Below are 20,986 nucleotides of genomic sequence, written 5' to 3'. Positions count from 1 at the left end.
GGTCGAGTTGTCCACTCGGTCAAGTTGTCCTTGAACCCGCGGTTTCAATACCGTCCGTCGGAAGTTCACGTTTTTACAGAGAAGATGCAGTTAGTCCAGTTCCCTAGTGAAAGAGTGAGGTCCCCAGTTTGATTCTCCTCTCGAACCTTTCTGCACAAGATTAAAATGCTATCACCATCCACAAACAAAGAATCGTCCTGACAGTGGACACTGCCTTAATACTGAAAAAATTGAAATTGGAAAGCGTGATGGCCGGCTTAACAAATTAAAAGCACATTCATTCCTGTTTTGGAGCTCTCTGAGAACAGTCACATTTTTGTAGGTGTTCTTATCTCCCAGGATTTGGAACCGAGGTGTGACTTCCTCTGTTGCTTCTTGGTTGCTGTGCACGTGTAGTACTCGTGGTGTTATGGTGTGGGTACATATTCAAATAGGTTTGTTTTTTCACGGCTCTTTGTTAAGACGTAACTACTTTAAAACCTAATAAGTTAATTGCTCATTTATGTTTAGCTTTAGCTTTAGCAGTTTCTCTCTGATTTTTATTGTAATATTTTTAGTTCCAAATTGTTAAGTGTATTTCTTTAGTTTGATTGTATTATTCCTTTACAGTTGGAATTTACTGTTCATTAGTATATTGATTTCATTTTGTGTTAGACCAGTTTGTTGAGTTTATTTCTGTGTTTTTGTGCTGTTTTCCTAGTTTACATATGTTCTTGATTGCTTACTTTTCTCTGTCCCTCACTTATTGTTTACTATCTCCATCTTAGATTTGTATGTTTAGTTTGATGTGAGGCAGTTTATTTCTATTTTGCTTCGATGCCCTGTATCTCAAGACAAGATTGTATAGCCTTTAAGTTTTCTTCTATGTCTTGGTCTCCTGATTTTGTTACTCATTGATAGTGCCTCTGCATCCATGATATTTTTTATTATTTTTTTTGTGCGGACTTCCTTACCGCTACCGGGATTGGAATCCCAGCAGTTCAAGACGAGAAGATTGTTTATTTTACTTGACTTTTATTTATATATATTATTTGATCGACCAACGAATTGGAGTTGGCTGATCTGGCTAATCCTTGAATATAAGGTTGATCCGGAATTTTAGTCAAAAACTTGTCCAAGTCTGACTTAAATCTTGCTACTGGATCAACCCCTACATAAACCCTACGAATATTTGAGGGCAGCAAATTGAACAATGAAGCAGCCCGAGAAAGAAGAGAGTTGGACTTCATTGTTTTAACTAGCCTGGATTCTCGAGGGCTTGAAGGTGCTCTCAAAACGCACATTAAGCCTCTACGGTCACTACAATTGACCCTAAATCCTGGGTTGGGACAAAGCTCATGAATGCTTTTGAAAACGTACAATATCAGATACCTTTCGTACCTTCTCTGAGTACTGTACAATCCCAACCTTTCTGACCTCTCCCAATACAAGAGCTCTCTCATATCTTCAATGTTCCTAGTAAAACATCTTTGGACCTGCTCGAGCTTTTGCAAACCTGCTGAACTAATTGGAGCCCAAGTGGGCGAGGCATATTCAAGACGTGACTGAACAATCGACTTGCACAGAGTTAGCATCGTGATACTGTCTCTGGACTTAAACGTGCGATATATCCAACCACATGTTTGAAAAGCCTTACCAACTTTCAACTGGATATGCTCATCGAACTTTCCATTATCTTGGAGGACTACACCTAAATCCTTCATGCATGAGACCTGATCAATGTCCTTGTCATTCCATTCAAGGCCATGTTACTCGCAGCAACCCAGGAATAAATTTGGTCTAGGACCTTTGCCAGACAACCGGAATCCTCACCATTCCTACCAACTACCAATTTTGTATCATTAGCATAGGACGAGAAACTGGCAGTGATACTAAGCTTTTGAAGCGGGGCAACAAATATTATAAACAAGAGGGGCCCTAAGATCGAACCCTGGGGAACACCTGACTTGACATCATGTATGTCACTAAGAGATCCCTCAACCTTAACAATTTGCTTCATATCATGAATGAAGCTTCTTGTCCTATGAGAACCTTGCCTTGGACCCCAATGTCATGAAGTCTATTCAACAAAAGGCCATGGTCTACTTTATCAAAAGCCTTGGCAAAATCAAGATAGACAACATCAAGTGACTCATGCCTTTCCAGTCCCTTAATTACCTGCTCTAAATGCTCAATCAGTTGGGTAACCGTGCTAAAATGTGCTCGGAATCCGTGTTGGCTAGGACGAAGGACTTCATTGACCTCAAGAAATTCAACAAGTTTGAACTTCATGATCTTCTCAAACACCTTCGCATTATTCGAAGTGAGAGTAATCGGCCTGTAGTTACTGGGGAGCGACTTATCTCTCCCTTTGAAAATTGGGACAAAGTGAGCTAACTTTAGTGAAGAGGGAAACTTGCCCTGATCCAAGACGCAACGAATCAAGTACGAGAAAACAGGAGCAAGAACCAATGAGTATCTCATCAGAAACTAAGATGTTACACCATCATTCGTAGGGAATACGTGGGCCTTGTTGATCCGGTAGCATCTTTCAAGTCAGACTTGGACAAATTTTTAAGTCAAAGTTGCATTCCAGATCAACCCTACATTCAAGGACTAGCTCGGTCTGCCAACTCAAATTCCTTGGTAGATCAAATATCATATAAAGATTGAAAGGTAATAAATAGGCGAATTATGACCTTTCATTTTAATAGTACTGGGGATTACATTCCCTATAGCGGTTAGAAAAGCCCGTGAAAAAACAACCCCCCCAAAAAACATTGTTCCAGTTAGTTGCTCTTTGCCCGTTATGTTGCCTTCAGAACCGGTCTTACCGCTCGCAGTGAATATTTTGCGTTTGATTTGTTAATATTTTGCTATTTCAAATTTAAAGCATTATCTTCATTTTGAGCCGAAGTATGGTAACCAAGTGGCAATGAAGTATTTTCCTTTTATGAAAAATGTGTGTAACGAGTAACAAACGCCATTACCTTTTTTGACTAGGAGTGGTTCGTTCTTCATTTTAGCCTCAAGTAACCGGAATAGTAATCAGTAGTGAATCAAATTTCAAATTCAAGGTTGCCAGAAAATATGGAAAGTCAAAGCACTCGCCAATTCCATCGCCACTCAAAAACTTAGGTTTGAACAAAAAGGCAACCCTGGTTTGACGGAAGAACAATCAGCATTACTTTTCGAGGCTGACTAACGGGTTTCGGCCATTCCACCAGTTATGTCAAAGGCCATTGAAAATGTAAATTGGTAGACCTGGTCACAACTTTCCATGAATATTAATTTGATCGCCATCAGTAGTAACCAGGTCTTATTTTTCGAGGAGCGACTAAAGCCCTGCTTTTTCGCACCACGCATTTGGAAAGAAAAATCATGCTAACTTATCATGTATAGACTTCAAAACCTCAGTCGGATCTTTGTCTTTGACTTTGCCTAACCCAGCACTTAACATTTTTCCGTCGTCTTTTTTTAGTTTGGATTTTCACGGGCTTTCAGAACCTAAAAAAGTCACACGCTCAATAACATGACACTTAGTTTCACCAAGGAAGGGGTTAGATGCAATTTTTGTATCGTAATAGTGTGCTTCATAAAGCCCATCATCATTCAACAGCCCCCAACTCGAATATAGGTGCAATTTAGACAAAGAATTTGAGTTTGACCTCGTCGACCAGTTCTTCATTGTTGTGGCCAAAAGAGATGGATGGACGGCGTTAGGGACCCTGAATGTATCCATCGCTTTCAGATGGCGTATGATAATGTTGTTCTGCGTTTTCCTTCATTAGGATTGATATACAAGTACAGCACTCTCTCCTTGACACATACGCTGTATGCGCTATAGACGAATACGCACTTCAGATGCGGCATGGAACGAAATATTCCAGTTGTGTATGGAAATATTTGAATGATTACAAGGTCATTTCTTCGTCAACAGATAAAGGTAAAAAATAATGAATTAGTCCAGTTGTATAAATCATTCAAATATTTTATCTCAGATGCCAACGATTTTTTCTTCGTACTTTCTGGCATCAATGATGCTGAGTTATTTTCATTCTAAATCATGGGCGCGCCCTCGTGCAACAAGAACTGGTATTAACATTGCAGTTTTCGAACGACGACGTTCGGAAAGGCCTAATGGTGTGTGTACGTTGGCATCGATTGAAAAGCGTCATTCATGGTGACGCACACGCGAGGATTTTGAAATGACACCAACTCACGTGACTTGTGGACGAGTATAAATAATCATGGAGAGTGTTGCCTTTAAGCCAGTTCTGTCGAGTCCTTCTCTCTTCGCCAACTCTTCCTTACTAATATCTGTACTCAAGCCAATGTGTGCTTTTCAGGTAAGGACTCAACACAAAATAATTCAGCAATCTTAATCAATCAGGTCCTTCTCGTTTCGGTAGACTTTGATTATTCTGACCACGTTGGTGGTGGTTAGCATCTCCAATGCTCATTTGCTTCCACAACCATCCCACCAGTCGTTCATCCTGAAGCGGCAAGATCTCTTCAGTGTATCTGTCAAAAGCAAGCGATCGCTAGAAGACGAGGTCCAACTCTCCGATTCTTTGCTCCTTGCCCGATCTCATATTGGCTTCAAACAATCCGTGTCTTTGCCGAACTTGAAGGCATCCACAAATCATCATTCCGTTCCAAAAAGAAGTTTGAGCAAACGTTCAGCTCTGCCAGTGGCTCCGTATCGAGGCCACAATTTCCAAAGAAACGTCCAACTTAGACAAAGGCCCATCAAAAATCGGTCTCGATACTATAGTACACAAGCTCATCTCATCCGACCTCGGACTTCCCCAGAACAAGAGACAGTTACAGTGCCTCGTTAAGCTTAGAAGACATAGATGACCACGTCGACCCAATGGAGGATAAGAATGGAAAGGGTCAATTTATATATCCCGTGCCTTTGTTATATGAAGTTCAAGATCGAGCTAGCAACCCTAGAATGTTCAAAAGACAACAGATAAGTGAAGTTTGAGAGGATGTTTATTGTCTGCTTTGCGCTAAATCTTGAAATATATGCATGAACAAGTATTTCATCACGGTGCTATTACTCGATCATTGAGTAACGGTTAATTGTATTGGCCCCATTGATCTCAAATACAATGTTAAAATTGAGCTGTGTATAAGCATGTTGCCGTACCTGCCTCTTGGAATCAGACAGGAAGGTCTGTGTTAAGGTGTGTTAAGGCTGGTTCCCCTATGGCTTTTTGGAGCTTCTGGAAAACTGAATACCATTTGGTCCGTCATGGTCAACGGCCACGTTTTCTACATTGGGGCCAAGTGGGGGTTGAAATTCATTATTTTCCGGGCCAATATTTGGGTTGGCACAAAAGACAGGGGATGCTCGCAAAACGCACGTTAAGCCTCTGCAACCGCTACATGCAGTTGACTCCCAAACCTGTGTTGAGACAAAGCTCTTGAATGCTTTTGAATTATTCCCTAAATACTAAACAGTCCCAATCTTTCTAGCCTCTCTCAATATGAGAGCTCTCTCATATTCTCAATGTTCCTAGTAAAACATCTTTGGACCTGCTCGAGCTTTTGCAAACCTGCTGAACTAATTGGAGCCCAAATGGGAGAGGCATATTCAAGATGCGGCTGAACAATCGACTTGTACAGAGTTAGCATCGTGATGCTATCTCTTTACTCAAACGCCTGATCTGTCCAAGCACGCGTTTGAAAAGCTTTGCCAACTTTCAATTATCATTATCAAAATTTTCATTATCTTGGAGGACTACACCTTAATCCTTCATGGACAGACCTGCTGAACATCTTCACCTCCATCATCTATCGGTGGAGAGCTAAGTGGCGTCGCCCCAAAGGTCATTGAGGTCATAGCCATACTATTGCTTTGGGCGAACCAAGAGTAAATTTGATTTAGGGCCCCTATCGGACAACCGGAAATTTGACCATTCCCACCGCTAATTTTGTACCATCAGCATAAAAAGAGAAACTGACAGTAATGCTAGGCTTCTGAAGTGAGTGGGGCAATGTATATTGTAAAAATGAGATGTCCTTAAAGGGAGCCCGTTTGAACACCCGCCTTGACATCAAGAATGTCACTAAGGGATCCCTCGACTTTAACCAATTCCTTCCAACCTCAAACGAAACTTTTCACCCAATTGAGAAGCTTACCTTGGATCCCTACCTCGTGGAGCTTGTTAATCAAAGGGCCTTGATCTAATTTGTCAATGGTATAGGCCAAGTCAACATAAACTACATCAGCTGACTGATTACTCTCTTGTGTCTAATTAACATGAAAGGTACCAAAAAAAGATTTTTGGCCCCAAAGCAGATGGATTTGATTTTTTCCCCTTTTTAGGTTATTTACTATTTTTTAGAAGAAAAAAACATTTAAATTTGTGTAAGTTGTTCAGATTGATCAGCAACGTTAGGTTAAAAGGTTGTTTTAGAGCTTCAAGTCAACAGATTTTGACTTTCTGGTTCGATTTTGCTTAGGGGCATGAAAACGTAAGAAAATATATTGAATGTACAAAAATTAGGCCATTCAGCCATTCACAAGGGCCTCATCCCGACATCAGTGTACAGATATTATGTTAATATCTAAAGTTGCTTTGACCATCATGAAGTTCTGTTGATAGGATATTTAAGGCAAAACGCCATCAAATGAAATAAATTTGACTCATTCAAAACTATTTTAAAACTCGCATTACTTCTCGCGTACCTCTCTTCATTTGCCACTTACAGTGTTGTGTGCCTTCTTTGTCACATGTATGGGTTTATTTGCTCCTTGTTTCGCTAGTTTTGGGGTTTATTTACCAATTGCTTTGACAGCTTTGGGTTTGCTTGCCAATCTATTTTTGCCATTTTGACTAACTTTTGACCATTTTTTGGGCCTAAAAGGCCTCAATTGCTCACATACCTAGTGACAGTAAAAAACTGACGTAATAATAAGCATTCCAATGTTACAATACTCTCTGCCTTGCGTTTTATACCGACACATGTATTTGGTAAATCATTTACTCCCAGCCCTAACAAAAGTCCAATTTTTGGTGCAATAAAATCTACATTCTTCTACAATGCATGCATATTGTAAATCCAGTTCGTCTCAGTACTGACTGCACTTCCTGCCACCTTTCAGAGCGTGCGCTTGTTTTTCGTTTCGAACCCCGTATGTTACCTTAAAGAATTCTCTTGGACAGAAAGGGGATATATGAGCCGTGATCGGCCTAGCCTGTCTCTTCCCCCTTGGCTTACGGTAGGTTGGTACACAAATTCATATTTCGGAACCCTCGCAAGACGAATCTCTCCGCTGCATGCGAGTGGCTGTAGATTCTAGGTTGCATTTTTTAAACCAAACAAGGAAAACAGTGAGGCAAGTAAGCAAGTGACCAACAATGATGAATGGTGGTTTTTGGGGGTGGTTAAAGCATGAACCACTGGGCTATGGACGGAGAGGCCTCGGTCTCGAATTAACGTTTTAGAAGCCAGTGAACGGATTGCGCGTTTTCCGTTTAGGAAAACAGATCAAAGATCGTTTTCATTTCGTGGTTCAATTTTCAGCTCCATCGAATGACTGAGTCAAAAGTTTCGTTGCTCTAATGCTCACTGCATACCTCCACAAAAGTTTGGTTATTTTAAATTAATTTTTTTAATCTAAAAGTGGTTATTTGCAATTAATTTGCCTCCTTCCCAATCAAAGGTTCCAATAATGTTCATTTCCGCCTCCCACCTTCCTGGCTTTTCTGTAAAAAAGTACGACATTTCGCTTACCTCAACCACCTCCTAACTGTGTTCCCATCTCTTTTTATGAAAAAGTACCTGATCAGAAGTATGCGTACTGCTACTCAACCTGATGCTTGAGATCACGAGATTTCGGCTAATGCTTTGAAACATATTCCTGAGGCGTACTGTATGTCGATTGCACAGAATGCCAGAATACCATGGGCACCCAGTCGCTTCCAACCATGTCTGGAACTTGAAAGACACACACAGTATAAATAATTCAGACACACCGTACCCTCTTCATCAGTTTTAGATTCGTACCTATCATCGAAGCATCTCTTCCAGGAAACAACTGTGCAAAGTACTATGTGTCACTTGATGGTGAGCATTTTCAAGTTATTGTGTGATCGAGTCTGTTCAATGGTGTGAATGATATTTTAGATTCATTCCTAATCATCCCAAGGCTCCAGTGTATCTATCCTTTTTCATATCATAACCATCTGATTTTTCCGCTTCTTAGGGCTTGGTTTTAACCACGACCTTGGCCATTGTCTGTGCTTCCAATGTTCAATTGACCGTGGGAGGGGCCCATCGGTTGCTCAAAGATCGAGCCCAAATATCGTCCAACGAAAGGTTGATCGTGGCCCATCATTCACTATCCGGAGTGCACGCCCCAATAGTGCTTGGGAGTTGGAATCCGCAGATCACTGTGTCTGAAATCTTGTCAGAATCTGGGAGCAAAAGGACCTTGACGAAAAGATCGGCTCATCCAGCCGCTCCATACCGGGGATACAATTTCCGCAGAAACGCTGCTCTTCGAAGAAGACCGATCCAAACGCGATCACGATACTACCGTAATCAGCGATATCGTAATCGTAATCGCAATCGCGGGACTTCCTCTGGTTGAACGTGATCGCTTGACGGGATCTCTTGGCTTGAAAAAAAACCATAGAGTATAACGGCTAATGGTGTAATAATTGACATAGTTATCAACTATCGATTCTATTTTATGAATAAATATTGAACACTACAGTCCCCAAGTTTAGTTCTTGCGCCTGGCGTAGAATGAAATGCAGCCTTTCTTAGCTGCGTTCGAACAAGAAGACTGATCCACAATATAAAGGCTTTCGAAAACCCTAAGGCGCTCTCAGGCGAATGAGAATTTTAGCAGATGGCTTGGCTTTCTTGACTTCTTCAATGGGATCGATATTCGAGATGAAGCCCAAAACCAGGCCTCAGGTTTGCATCTTTCAGGATAATTGTATTATATTAGAAGCAGTCACACGAGGAAGAGACGAATTTAGACCTGGATGAGTTCTTTCAAGTTCAGAGTTCAAGTTTATGAATACATAGACACAACCAATAGAAACAACAATTATGAATTCTTTTAGCATGAAGTGACGGACCGCCATGATCTGAACAAGAGAACATCATAAGTCTTTCGATTCAAGTAATCAAACATGACACATGCGTTTTGGAATGATGTAATACTGATGCAACAGGTAGTCCATGAGGGAGAGCTGCTCACTTTGTTTGCCGAATTTCCGAGAAAACAAAAAAACAAGGAGTTGAATTTGATATTCAAATTCATTGGTCAACCAAATATTGCAATTGTTATTTAGGAGCAAACAATTAGAAGAAGAAGAATCTTTTGTCTTAATAGTAACGGTGATTACATTCCTTGCACCGGTTTCAACAGCCGCTGAAACCCCAAAACCAAGTCAAAAGATGAAATTACTAAACGCTTCTGGATGGGTGCAGCACGTAAGAAAATTAAAAAAAAGCCCATAACAAGGAAAAACAAGTCAAGTAGAAAACAGGTAAGGACCCAAATGACAAAAAAGCTAAAAATGTTCTAAAATGTGCCAAAAATAAGAAACAAGCCGAAAAAGTGGAAAATGGCTCAAAGGTGGGAAAATTGAAAACTTGGCCCAAAAGAGTTGTTGCACCGAAATAAGGCTTTTTTGTGCGGACTTCCTTACCGCTACCGGGATTGGAATCCCAGCAGTTCAAGACGAGAAGATTGTTTATTTTACTTGACTTTTATTTATATATATTATTTGATCGACCAACGAATTGGAGTTGGCTGATCTGGCTAATCCTTGAATATAAGGTTGATCCGGAATTTTAGTCAAAAACTTGTCCAAGTCTGACTTAAATCTTGCTACTGGATCAACCCCTACATAAACCCTACGAATATTTGAGGGCAGCAAATTGAACAATGAAGGAGCCCGAGAAAGAAGAGAGTTGGACTTCATTGTTTTAACTAGCCTGGATTCTCGAGGGCTTGAAGGTGCTCTCAAAACGCACATTAAGCCTCTACGGTCACTACAATTGACCCTAAATCCTGGGTTGGGACAAAGCTCATGAATGGTTTTGAAAACGTACAATATCAGATACCTTTCGTACCTTCTCTGAGTACTGTACAATCCCAACCTTTCTGACCTCTCCCAATACAAGAGCTCTCTCATATCTTCAATGTTCCTAGTAAAACATCTTTGGACCTGCTCGAGCTTTTGCAAACCTGCTGAACTAATTGGAGCCCAAGTGGGCGAGGCATATTCAAGACGTGACTGAACAATCGACTTGCACAGAGTTAGCATCGTGATACTGTCTCTGGACTTAAACGTGCGATATATCCAACCACATGCCATATTACTCGCAGCATCCCAGGAATAAATTTGGTCTAGGACCTTTGCCAGACAACCGGAATCCTCACCATTCCTACCAACTACCAATTTTGTATCATCAGCATAGGAAGAGATATTTTCTTTACTACTACCAAGCTTCTGAAGCGGAGCAATGAAGATAATGAAAAGGAGAGGACCCAAAATGGAGCCCTGAGGAACACCCGACTTGACATTATGTATGTCACTAAGGCATCCCTCAACCTTAACCAATTGCTTCCTACCAGAAATAAAACTTCTTAACCAATTGAGAACCTTGCCTTGGATCCCAATCTTATGGAGCCTGTTAACTAAAAGGCCATGATCTACCTTGTCAAGGGCCTTGGCAAAGTCGAGATAAACTACATAGTTTTAAAAAAAATCAAGTTTCCCTTCTTGTTACTGTTATCATCTTTGCTTTCGATTATGGGTGGATAAGGCAACAACTAAATTGAACAAGAGGAACGCGTTCAAGACACAAATTTTGTGTTTAACGTTTTTTCGAGGAAACCTTGGTTCATCTATGTAGGCCTCACTCTTCAACGAGAACTACTGAAAGCTGCTTATTCATCTTTTGAAAATGCCTTCCCGTTATGCAGTATTATAGGTAGTCACCGAGAGAGGAAACTGAGTGAGGGTGTTATCTAGTTTGCATATAATTTGTTTACCATCCAAAATCGATTACTTTTTTAGTATATAATATCTTTCGTCCATACAATCGTTTTTCCGCTTTCCATGCGAGATTTGCATGTTTATCCGCATGAATGGCCAACCCAATAGCATAGTTGGAAATGAAATGAAAGAGAGCACATTTCTCCAGATAGGAATTGTGTTTCGTGCCCCTGACGTCCCAATTTTCTCTCGCGTTGGCCAACAAAACATCTTTTTTTTGCCCCTTCATGGTCAATTATATAGTTGTTATGAAACCTTAAGGTAACTCTGGCAGCCAAAGTTTCTTAAAGATAGCGAAGGTATGATTCTAGAACCTTCCTGAGCAAAACAACACGTACTCCGTATGTTATTGCGTTTTGGGGGATGTGCTTTAGGTCTGAGAGACTCGGGCCCTCTTTTTCTGTCTCTTGGTCCTGACCGTCGGAGAAGAACCCACTAACGAAGAAGCATACTCTACTATAGACGTGCGTGCGTACTTGTCCGTAATGATTCAGGTCCCCCAAGTGGTATGCAATGTTTAATTGGCAAGCTATATTGTTTACCCTTTGTGTTTCGAATTAGGCAATTGCTATTAGGCATAAATCATTGATCATTCTTGAAGGAATGACATAATTCTGACCCGACATCCACCTGTGCTCATATTTGCGTGTGACACCAGGTTGTTCGAGTCCAAGTTTGTGAAAAACACATTTCTCGAGCGCTCATGGTACAACCAGCGAACGAGCGGGCCAGAGCACCAGCGAACGAGCGGGGGACACTTCTTTCATTTGCCGGGAACTGTATAAATGGTGAGGAGAAATAGTTCCATATCAAACAGTTCTGCAACTGCGCCACATCGATTCACGGTCTTCTTCCAAAACACTCTAACGTGCGAAATCAAATGTGCCACACACAGGTAAGAACAGAATTGGGTTGGACTGAATCCAAATATCTATCAAGGTTTCCCCTTGACCGTTGGGGTGAGAGCCTTGCAAACCTGTTTTGGTACTAATACCAAGAGACCCCAGATTGTCAGCTTTGTATTCCTGATCACAGACATCTGCTAGCAGACATCGCTAGTCCTTTAACTGATTTTTCCAAAGGTGGGATTCGAACCCACACCCTCTGGGGAACCATGTCATGCCTATATCGCGTACATTAGTCTACTCAGCTACCATGGTTACTTTAATTGTGCATTTATGCACAAAGAACATGTTTGGGTGTATCAAGTTCTAATTTGGAATACTTCTTCTAGATATTGATTGGCTTGGCCTTTTTATTGGTAACTTACGCCTCGAGTGCGTCATTGACGCCTCACGAAGAACACGTGGTCCTCAACCATCAACCTGCTGAGCACCTCAAAAGGTCGCTGGGAGACAGATTAAACACCCATGAGCTCATCTTCCGTAAACGATCGTTATTGGACGATAGCTTCCAAACTATTTCTGGCGGGAGTGGACCGGACCGGTCCCTCTCCCTCAGATCCCCAGCGAATTCCCATGTCCATTCCATCGCCCAAAGGTCCACCTATTTGAACGGATTGGACACCGTGAGGTCCCTGACCAAAAGATCGGCCGAACCCGCAGCTCCGTATCGCGGCCACAGTTTCCAACGCAATTCTTCGATTCGGCGAAGGCCTATCAGGACCCGCTCTCGGTTTTACCGCACCCGGGAAAATCCTAACCGTGTCTCACCCTCGGGTTAGAAGTGATTCGACCCTCCACACGCGACTCCTCGACCAATTGAACCACACCTGCGAACCCCTTACCTCACACACATCTCCATGTTATACGTCGTCTTAGGTCGAATAATTATCTAAATTGTGTCTCGTTGATGTTTTGACAGTATTCAATGATGCAATTCATGTGGTAATTTCGTGTAGCAGGTCAATCTACTGCTGCCTATCGATTTTTTTTTGTGCGAAATAAAAATAAATAAACCTCAAATTTGTATTGTAGCCAATTCTTCTTTTTTCTTTAATTCTTTTTTGGTTTGGTTTTTCACGGTTTTCTAACCGCTTCAAGGAACTACTATTAAAATGGAAGGTTATATAATTCGTTTATTTATTACCTTTCAATCTTTAAATGATATTTGGTCTACCAACGAATTTGAGTTGGCAGGCCGAGCTAGTCCTTGAATGTAGGGTTGATCTGGAATGCTATCTAAAAAAATGTCCAAGTCTGACTTGAAAGATACTTTTGGTATCATGAATGTCACTAATGAATCCCTCGACATCAACAATTTGCTCCCTGTCATGAATGAAGCTTTTTATCCAATTGATAACCTTGCCTTGGATCACAATGTCATGAAGTCTATTCAACAAAAGGCCATGATCTACTTTATCAAAGGCCTTGGCAAAATCAAGACAGACAACATCAACATAGCATTGCTCTTAATTCTCTATAATCATACTTCTGAAAAGTAATATTTCTTCTTGTCTTCAAGAGGATTGCACCAACCTGTTTTCTGGCCTATGCTGAGGCCGGTTCTTTACAGACGAGTTGCTCGTTTTCAACTAACCCTATAATTGCTCGATCTGCTAGATGTAACTAATGATAATTCTTGTTTCTAACCGTACATGAGCGTAACAGCTGAATGCTTATTTCGAACCAAGTCATATTCATTGATTTTGATTGTGAGCTACACTAACGGATTGCTACGAACAATGCCCACAAAGGGCTAGCCAGATCCGCCAACTCTAATTCGTTGGAGGATCAGATAGTGTATGAATTGAAAGCTAAATTAATTATATAACTCTCTCATCTTCATTCCCTGCAGAGGTAAGGAAGTCAGCAAAAATTGCTAGACTGCGAAATTTGCATTATAAATCAGTAAAAAGGGAACTGAAAAGGCTGACCTTGTTAATTTTCATTAGCTCATTAAATCTACATGAAACGCATCCCAAACATTGTTAAGACCATCCATATCAATGGAAAAGAGATGCTAATGGTATCCCACAACTCGAGGGCTGAATATTTGGAGGTAGAGTCTAAGAATTAGAAAACGGCCATAAAACTGTTTCAAAAAATGAAGCATTCGAAACGTTGACTTTTCCATCTCTCACATCACGTAAGTGTTTCCAATCTTTTTTAGAACTGTCCCGCCCAATCCGCCAACTGGCGAGCACTTTTTCTGAAACCGCTCACATTTGCCTATTTTGGGAACCGTACAAGCTAAAACGTTCTCTTGAAAGAGTCCAATGTGGGTCTCTTGGTGTCTAACTTGTATTGCTGGTCAAAGTTTAAACGATACCTGGTGACCCGACGAACCCTCAAGCTCTCGACCAAGGAAATGCGTAGGATTTGTCCGGTTTCATAACATTCACAAGTGCAACGTTTTCAAAGTCTCTTTTGAATATACAGGGTTGCTACAAAGTTCGACGGCGATAAGTTTCAGTACTTGTAAATCCACCGTGGCTCAAATTGGCAAGTTGGATTGGCTTCATAATTCTTGAGGAAAAGCGCTCTTAAAGATCATATAAAAATGTGGAGGCACTCGAAAGAGGATTAAAGGCTACCTGGGAAATATCACCATTAAAGGTGTGCTTGCCACAGTGAATGGAGTTTCAAAACGTATCAGTCAAATTGTCCGTGCAAAAGGAGGTCAAATGAATATTTTTACAAACAAGAAAGGGTAATGGCAGTTCTTAGATCACCGTAAAAAAGTTTGGTACATGCATCAAACTTTTTTATATACTATTTATATTTCAAATTACCGGCGTACTTTGTGGCAGCCTGGCGTGCCACAGTGAATGGAGTTTCAAAACGTATCAGTCAAATTGTTCGTGCAAAAGGAGGTCAAATGTATAATTTTACTAATAATTAAGGTTCAAACATCATCATAAAAAAGTTGATGAATGTATCTCATATGGTTTTAGAATTATTTGTATTTCTAAGTGCCGGTGAACTTTGTGGCAGCCCTGTATTTCAATTCCTTTCCATCATCCAAAGAAACTGTGGTTACATTATTGAACTTGATAAATAAGTTTCAAAATGAGGAGACTAAAGCATGGTTGTTCATTTGCCATAATCAGACAAGGCTCACCGGGAGTGTTTTGGCGCGAGTGGTCGGCACAAACCTTTCACCAAGTTCTCTTCCCGACTTTGCTCTTTCTTTCACCGATCCGTGTCCCATGCACAATGTTTCTTCGAGTGGTTGCAAACAATAAACGAAACAAATAAGCATCAATTTACATCTCTCATCTCGTGTCCCTTTACTAGACGGTACTAGATACAGGTTCAAACAACTGCTCCTGACCTTGTTGACCAATTTTTCATTCTTCTGACCAATACTGTAGGAGAGCGATGTTGTGCGTTTTGACGCTTTTCCCTTCTTGTACGAATCTAAGTTCTCCTTGCGTAAATGATTGGAACACATGATCAAGTGATGAATGGAGCTCAGAGGATCTACTGGTCCGTATGTTAAGGCAAACTACAATCAATTTCTACTCAATTGTTGGCAATGTTTGGCTCAACAATGCATAATCTATGTTATTTTATATTCACGAATTTTAAGAAATACGGGCTAACTCCAAAATTGTCTTTGCTTCTACACTCAAACTTCAATCCAAGTCTACTTGGCTCAGGCATTGATTTTTTATACTTTTTCTTTCCTTGTTTTTTTAATCCATTTTTACCTTGCCAATACATTATGACCATGTCAAATGTGTCTCAGTACTGCGTGGGAGTGGCTTCAAAGAACAAAAACAGCAAAAGCTCTATGGGGCGCTGGCGGCCTTTGACCTTTTCTGAAAGTTATATTTCACTTATGCAAGGTAACGTTACAGTAGATTGAAGCAATTAACGGAGGTTTTAAGAGGAACCCGTCCACACTGAGCTCCATCGCACTTCCAAACATCAACAGTTCGGATATTATTGTGCTTTTTACACGGATTTACAGTCCGGCTTGAAATTTGAAGAATCACCGATTATTTGAATGTGCTTTTATTGCAATGCCTTATGATTTTAAGTTCATCTTTAGTGAGTAATTGTTGACCAAAGAATGAATTATTTTAACACATCGATGGAGTTTCAAGTAGGCTGCCCAATTCAAATGAAAGATTTTGATTTTAAATCAAAGCACTTGGTCCCCAACCATCTTCGAAGTGAAATGAAAGAGAACACATTTAGCTCAAGCTTTGCAAATTTGTTTTCCATTCCGTGATTGGCCAATAAACTTTGGTTTTTTGCCACACAATACTCAGTTCCTTAGTTATGGGACTTCTTTGACGACCGTGGCAGTCAATGTTTCATAAGTGTCTTGGTATGACTTTGGAAGATTCCAGAACAAAATAACACGTACTGCGGCGTATGGTATTGCGTTTTGGGGATTCTCCTCGGCTCCCAGAGGCTCGGGCCCTCTCCCTTTCTCTCGCTTCCTTTTCATTCGACGAGAAAAAAAATATAAGCATATGTATGCGTATCAGGTTAGGTTAGGTTAGGTAGCCTTTGTTACTGAATACTTACGGAATGTTACTTGACGGCTGCAAATAGTGGTTGCCCAGCTCTTTTAGTTTTTAAGATGAGATCCATGAACAGAGGAGTGGTCAAATGTTATTGTCAACAACTATTTGATCATATACTTACCATCATATTAGCACCTATGCCCATATTTGAGCCTGTGACTCGACGACTGGACCTGTTCGCGTCCAAGTTTATGAAACGCTTTTCTCGTGCGCAAAATGGCTCAACCAGTGAACCTGTGCGCGGAAGCACCGCTGACATTTTTCGGGAACTATATATATATATATATAAAGTGAGGAACAATGTCCCAACATCAAACATTCCAACAGTCCTAAAATTGTGCCACACAAATACACCTGTTTCTTCAACTCACTCTCTAACGTGCGAAATCAAATGAGACACCTACAGGTAAAAACAAAACTGACGTCCGAGAACCCAAATCCGACACTCAATCCTATCCATTAATCCCAGCCCAGTTTTTTTACAGTAAAGCAATGAATCTTAGATCGAGAAAAGATTCTGTTGATGTAGCATAGTACAATCTACGTATTATCGGTCTAAGATTCACTCCTTGACTTTAAAAAACTGGGCTCAGTTCATTGACTATTTCTAGTTTACAGGGCACTTACTACAGCCCTGTTTTAGAAGAGAGTACGACAATGAGGTCAGCGCACCATTGCGGCTGGATTTTGGACCTTCAATTCCGTTCCAAACAATGAGTTAACATGGGTCCCAGATCCGATTCATACGCATGCTTGTAGATGTTTGTGCCTTAAGGGCTAGTTGTAAGGCTTAAGTTACTCTTCAGACATCAGTAAGTGCAATCACAGCAAAATCGAATTCAAATTATATATTTTTTAATAGAAAATTTAAAAAGTGGCATATAAAGTGGTGTTTAAAACATTTAAAGTACGTTCAAGGTGCCTGAAGGGTAACTAAAGCCATATATAACTCGTAGCACCACATACTTTATTTAAATATGTTTGGTTGGGACCTGGGACGCATATGAACACATTGTTTTGAAACGGAATTGAAGGTTCAAAATTCAACCGCTATGGTGCGCTGAACTAATTCGAGTTTGAGCATTGTCTATCCATATCAGAGGTTGGACGAGTAGCACCCGATTCTGTATCGGCTTTTTTTCTGCCTCAAGAATAGTATCCACTGGATAGATTGTACAGGGATGTATAATCTTTGTCTTTTGCTGGATGAGGGATTAACTCTACACATTTCTTCTAGGTATTGATTGGTTTGGCCTCTTTATTGGTGGCTTACCCCTCGAGTGCGTCTCTAAGGCCTCTCAGAGGACACGGGTTCCCCGACCATCAAGCCACCAATCGCTTCAAAAGGTCCCTGGAGGATAGATTAAATACCGATGACCTTGCCCTTCTATCCGCCGGCTCAGAGGGCAATTTTATTGGCAAACGGTCCGCTAATTCAAATGCCCCACAAAGTATAAACTTGGAGACCCTGAGGGTTCTGACCAGAAGGTCGGCCGAGCCCGTTGCTCCTTATCGCGGCCACAGTTTCCGGCGAAATTCTTCGATTCGACAAAGGCCGATCAGGACCCGCTCTCGGTTTTATCGCACCCGGGGAAATCCCAACCGTGTGTCACCCTCGGGTTAGGATATATTCAGCCCGCCAAACATCGATCAAAAGGCCTTGATTGGCCTTGACAGATTCAATCAGGTTTTCAAGGAGCTCCTTGCGTCAGATACGACTCCAAGATTTTGACTAGGCCAGACTTAAACTGTTCATTGCGTTATACTCTTGTGGAAGAGTAATTTATCAAAAGAAATAAACAAATAATTTCAAAATATCTCAAAACAGTACTAGAGCGCGTATTCATTAACGAATTGATAGTTACTGGCGTACAAAACTTGAAACGTTCCAATCCGTATCTCGGTTGTAACCTCGTACAATGGCCAGCAGGGATGAGAAATCATTAAGTCATTTTTGACCAGGTGGCGGAAAATGGTGGCAGAAAGTGGCAGAAATTCCTTCATGTGGATTTTTCTGTATCTCGCGATATGAAAAGGACCACTTTTGATGTTATTGCTTTGAAGAATTATTGCTCAGATTAAACGCTCATATCCCTCAAAGTTACCAAGATTTCTTTAGATATTTTTGCTCACCTTTACTAAGGCTTTTCCCCTCATTGACAATCGGTATATTTGATTATTAGCTTTATGGAATGATGCAAAATGATGCCATGACTCCAATCTTCAAGGGTGGGTATCCCTCCCTCCAAAAAGTTACCGTCCTATCTCATGGACATCAAATCTGGCCAAAGTGTATGAAAAAGTGGTTAAAGAGTTTCTATTGGACCATCTAATCCAAAGTGGTCAAATCCCAAATCACCAACACGGTTCCTTGTCTCAAATGAGCACAACTACCCAACTCATCGAGCACTTGGAACATGTACGAGCAATAATGACAAGCCATGACGCAGTAGGAGTTGTCTACCTGGACTTTGCAAAGGCCTTCGATAAGGTGGACCATGGCTTACTTTTGGAAAGACTTGATAACCTCAACATCCCCAAGAGTCTTTTTAAGATGGATCAAATTGTTCCTTGCGAATAGGAAACAGAGGGTCAAAGTGGGCCATATCTACAGTGACCCAGTTAACATCACTTCAGGCATTCCGCAGGGCACGATACTCGGGCCAATACTTTTTATCCTATACATCTCACTTTTACTTGGCCAGGTGAAGAATTGCATGATCTCGTATTATGCTGACGACATCAAGCTCATCCATCGTTGGTAGAAATGGCCAAGATTGCTCCCTTCTCCAAGAGGACCTTAATCATGTATGCAAAAGGGTCGACGAGAGCGACATGAAAATAAATGGATCCAAATTCCATATCATGTCATAAGGCTCATCGGCTTTCCCTCCACATTACTTAGATAATGAGGGAGCTGAGATTGAAATTTTCTCTTGCATCAAAGACCTTGGTGTTACTATTCAAGATGATGGAAAATTTAATGTTCACGTCAGCGAGAAGGTAACTAAAGCTGCTCAGATGGCAGGCTGGGCCTTACGCACCTTCAAGACCAGGGATAGGTTAGCTATGGTTACCATCTACAAATCCATCATACAACCCCATCTGGACTATGTTGGCGAACTAAACAAAATGGAGAGGATTATACTCCGGCGCTTCACTCGGCAAATCACTGGAATGTCTAAACTCTCCTACTGCGATCGACTTCAGCATCTATGCCTGTGCAGTGTGCAAAGGATACACGAACCGTATGCCATATTACATACTTTTAAATGTATCCATGAGCTGTCCCATACATGAACGGACATTAATTTCGTCCAGCGAGACAATGAACGTGTTACCTGTATCCAACCTCATTGGAACAACAACAAGAATGCGACTGCTAAATCAATCATGCGCCGCTCATTTCTTGAGTTAGGCCCAAGACTCTACAACAAACTGCCCTCCTCCTTTTGGGTCATTTATGTCGAAAATATGCTCTCCCCAAATTCAAAGAGGACCTGGATAACTTCCTCCAAAGCATTCCAGACCAACCTTCAATACCCAAGTATCATCGATCAGAAAATTCAAACTCGATTACTGATCAGATTCACTTTCGAGTGATTGTGGAAATATATCTGTGCCTTGAATCCATTCAAGACATCCGTCTGTGTACGGTAAAAAAATTGCTATTATAAATGGGTTAGATCATTTTCATTGTCATGCTCTATGTTCCCCACGCATTATCAACTGAAAGAAAGGCCGTGCCGTTAAAATGTCATCATCGAGGGCTCGCTTTTTTCGACTACTCTTCAATTTATTGTTGAGCTTGCACGTGTATTTTTAAAAGGGTGAAGAATATACCAGATATTGTGAATGTCGCTCGCCGAGGTTGGATTTCGTATGAAAGTCCACGAAAGTGGTCTCAATCAGAGTTTCGTTCTCGTCTATCACAGCTCCAAATATAATTGAAATCTGGCCTTCCATATTCCCCCAACATTGGGTACAATAATCGACATAAAACGCATGGGCACCAGCGAGTCAGATTGATATTTGATGAAGAATAGGGGAGATTTTTGCTTCGCTCGTGTCGCAGCGACCGTTACTTGGAAAGACAGACTTCTAGTTGGGCGATGTTGCTGTTGTTGTTGTTGTTGCTGCTGCTGTACTTGCTGGTCTTGATGCACCTTGGTGTTACATTCTTGGGCCGTTTGTAAAAGTATTGGCGAGCCCGGCAAAGGACGACTTCTGGTTTTTTCGTCCCTCAATTTTAAAAGGGAACCAGTTGTTGAACGGGGGAAAAGGTTGGGTACGAGTTAATGTTTTAGCAGGGAAGGGGGGTTGATGTTGACTGGGGTTTGGGAACATAGGTTGATGAGAAAAATATCCTTCAAAGAATCAAGTTGTAGTAGGTGCTGGTCGTCAAGTAGTTGTTAGTAAGGTAGGTTTGGTAAGTGGACCGATCATTAGGTTGGTAGGTTGAGATGATGGTGGAGTCACCACCAAGACTTCATAATTAAGAAAAGAAGGAGCGAGTTACTGT

At 41.1% G+C, this 20,986-nt stretch overlaps 4 protein-coding genes and 2 long non-coding RNA genes across 7 annotated transcripts in view; 4 read left to right on the top strand and 2 right to left on the bottom strand.

The window, feature by feature from the left end:
* The window catches only part of LOC131883155 (uncharacterized), a 7,923-nt gene extending 2,895 nt beyond the window's left edge, over positions 1-5,028 (top strand). Inside the window, exons 2-4 of one of the 2 annotated variants that reach the window (XR_009373587.1) lie at positions 3,771-3,925; positions 4,090-4,328; positions 4,392-5,028. Coding sequence is in view for 1 of the 2 variants with exons in the window: in XM_059230532.1 (XP_059086515.1) it covers positions 4,230-4,328; positions 4,392-4,823 (531 nt within the window). In the remaining variant the exon portion in view is untranslated. Of the gene's footprint in view, positions 1-3,770; positions 3,926-4,005; positions 4,329-4,391 lie in introns of those variants that run through there. The other variant, XM_059230532.1, reaches the window with a different exon arrangement.
* A 2,518-nt stretch (positions 5,029-7,546) lies between these two features.
* LOC131883161 (uncharacterized) lies at positions 7,547-8,937 on the top strand. The gene is made up of 2 exons (XM_059230542.1): positions 7,547-8,064; positions 8,204-8,937. The coding sequence occupies exons 1-2, from the start codon at positions 8,050-8,052 to the stop codon at positions 8,588-8,590; spliced, it is 402 nt and encodes a 133-aa protein (XP_059086525.1). The 5' UTR covers positions 7,547-8,049; the 3' UTR covers positions 8,591-8,937.
* Positions 8,938-11,756: 2,819 nt separating this feature from the next.
* LOC131883160 (uncharacterized) lies at positions 11,757-12,950 on the top strand. The gene is made up of 2 exons (XM_059230541.1): positions 11,757-11,916; positions 12,256-12,950. Exons 1-2 carry the CDS (start codon positions 11,902-11,904, stop codon positions 12,703-12,705), a joined length of 465 nt encoding a protein of 154 aa, XP_059086524.1. The 5' UTR covers positions 11,757-11,901; the 3' UTR covers positions 12,706-12,950.
* Positions 12,951-16,130: 3,180 nt separating this feature from the next.
* On the bottom strand, positions 16,131-16,689 carry LOC131883164 (uncharacterized). Its single transcript, XR_009373589.1, has 2 exons — positions 16,586-16,689; positions 16,131-16,505 (listed from the first exon to the last, which is right to left on the bottom strand). It is a non-coding gene; the product is annotated as an uncharacterized LOC131883164 (long non-coding RNA).
* A 30-nt stretch (positions 16,690-16,719) lies between these two features.
* LOC131883163 (uncharacterized) lies at positions 16,720-18,281 on the top strand. Its single transcript, XR_009373588.1, has 2 exons — positions 16,720-16,870; positions 17,702-18,281. It is a non-coding gene; the product is annotated as an uncharacterized LOC131883163 (long non-coding RNA).
* Positions 18,282-20,213: 1,932 nt separating this feature from the next.
* Positions 20,214-20,986, bottom strand: part of LOC131883146 (cullin-associated NEDD8-dissociated protein 1-like) — a gene marked incomplete in the record, with an annotated part of 6,804 nt that continues 6,031 nt past the window's right edge. The window contains 1 exon segment of the mRNA XM_059230517.1: positions 20,214-20,979.

This window comes from Tigriopus californicus, chromosome 7 (assembly GCF_007210705.1).
Source record: "Tigriopus californicus strain San Diego chromosome 7, Tcal_SD_v2.1, whole genome shotgun sequence".
Taxonomy (NCBI): Eukaryota; Metazoa; Arthropoda; class Copepoda; order Harpacticoida; family Harpacticidae; genus Tigriopus; species Tigriopus californicus.
Note: the sequence above shows the minus strand (reverse complement) of the source record. Positions and strands in the feature narration are given on the sequence as shown.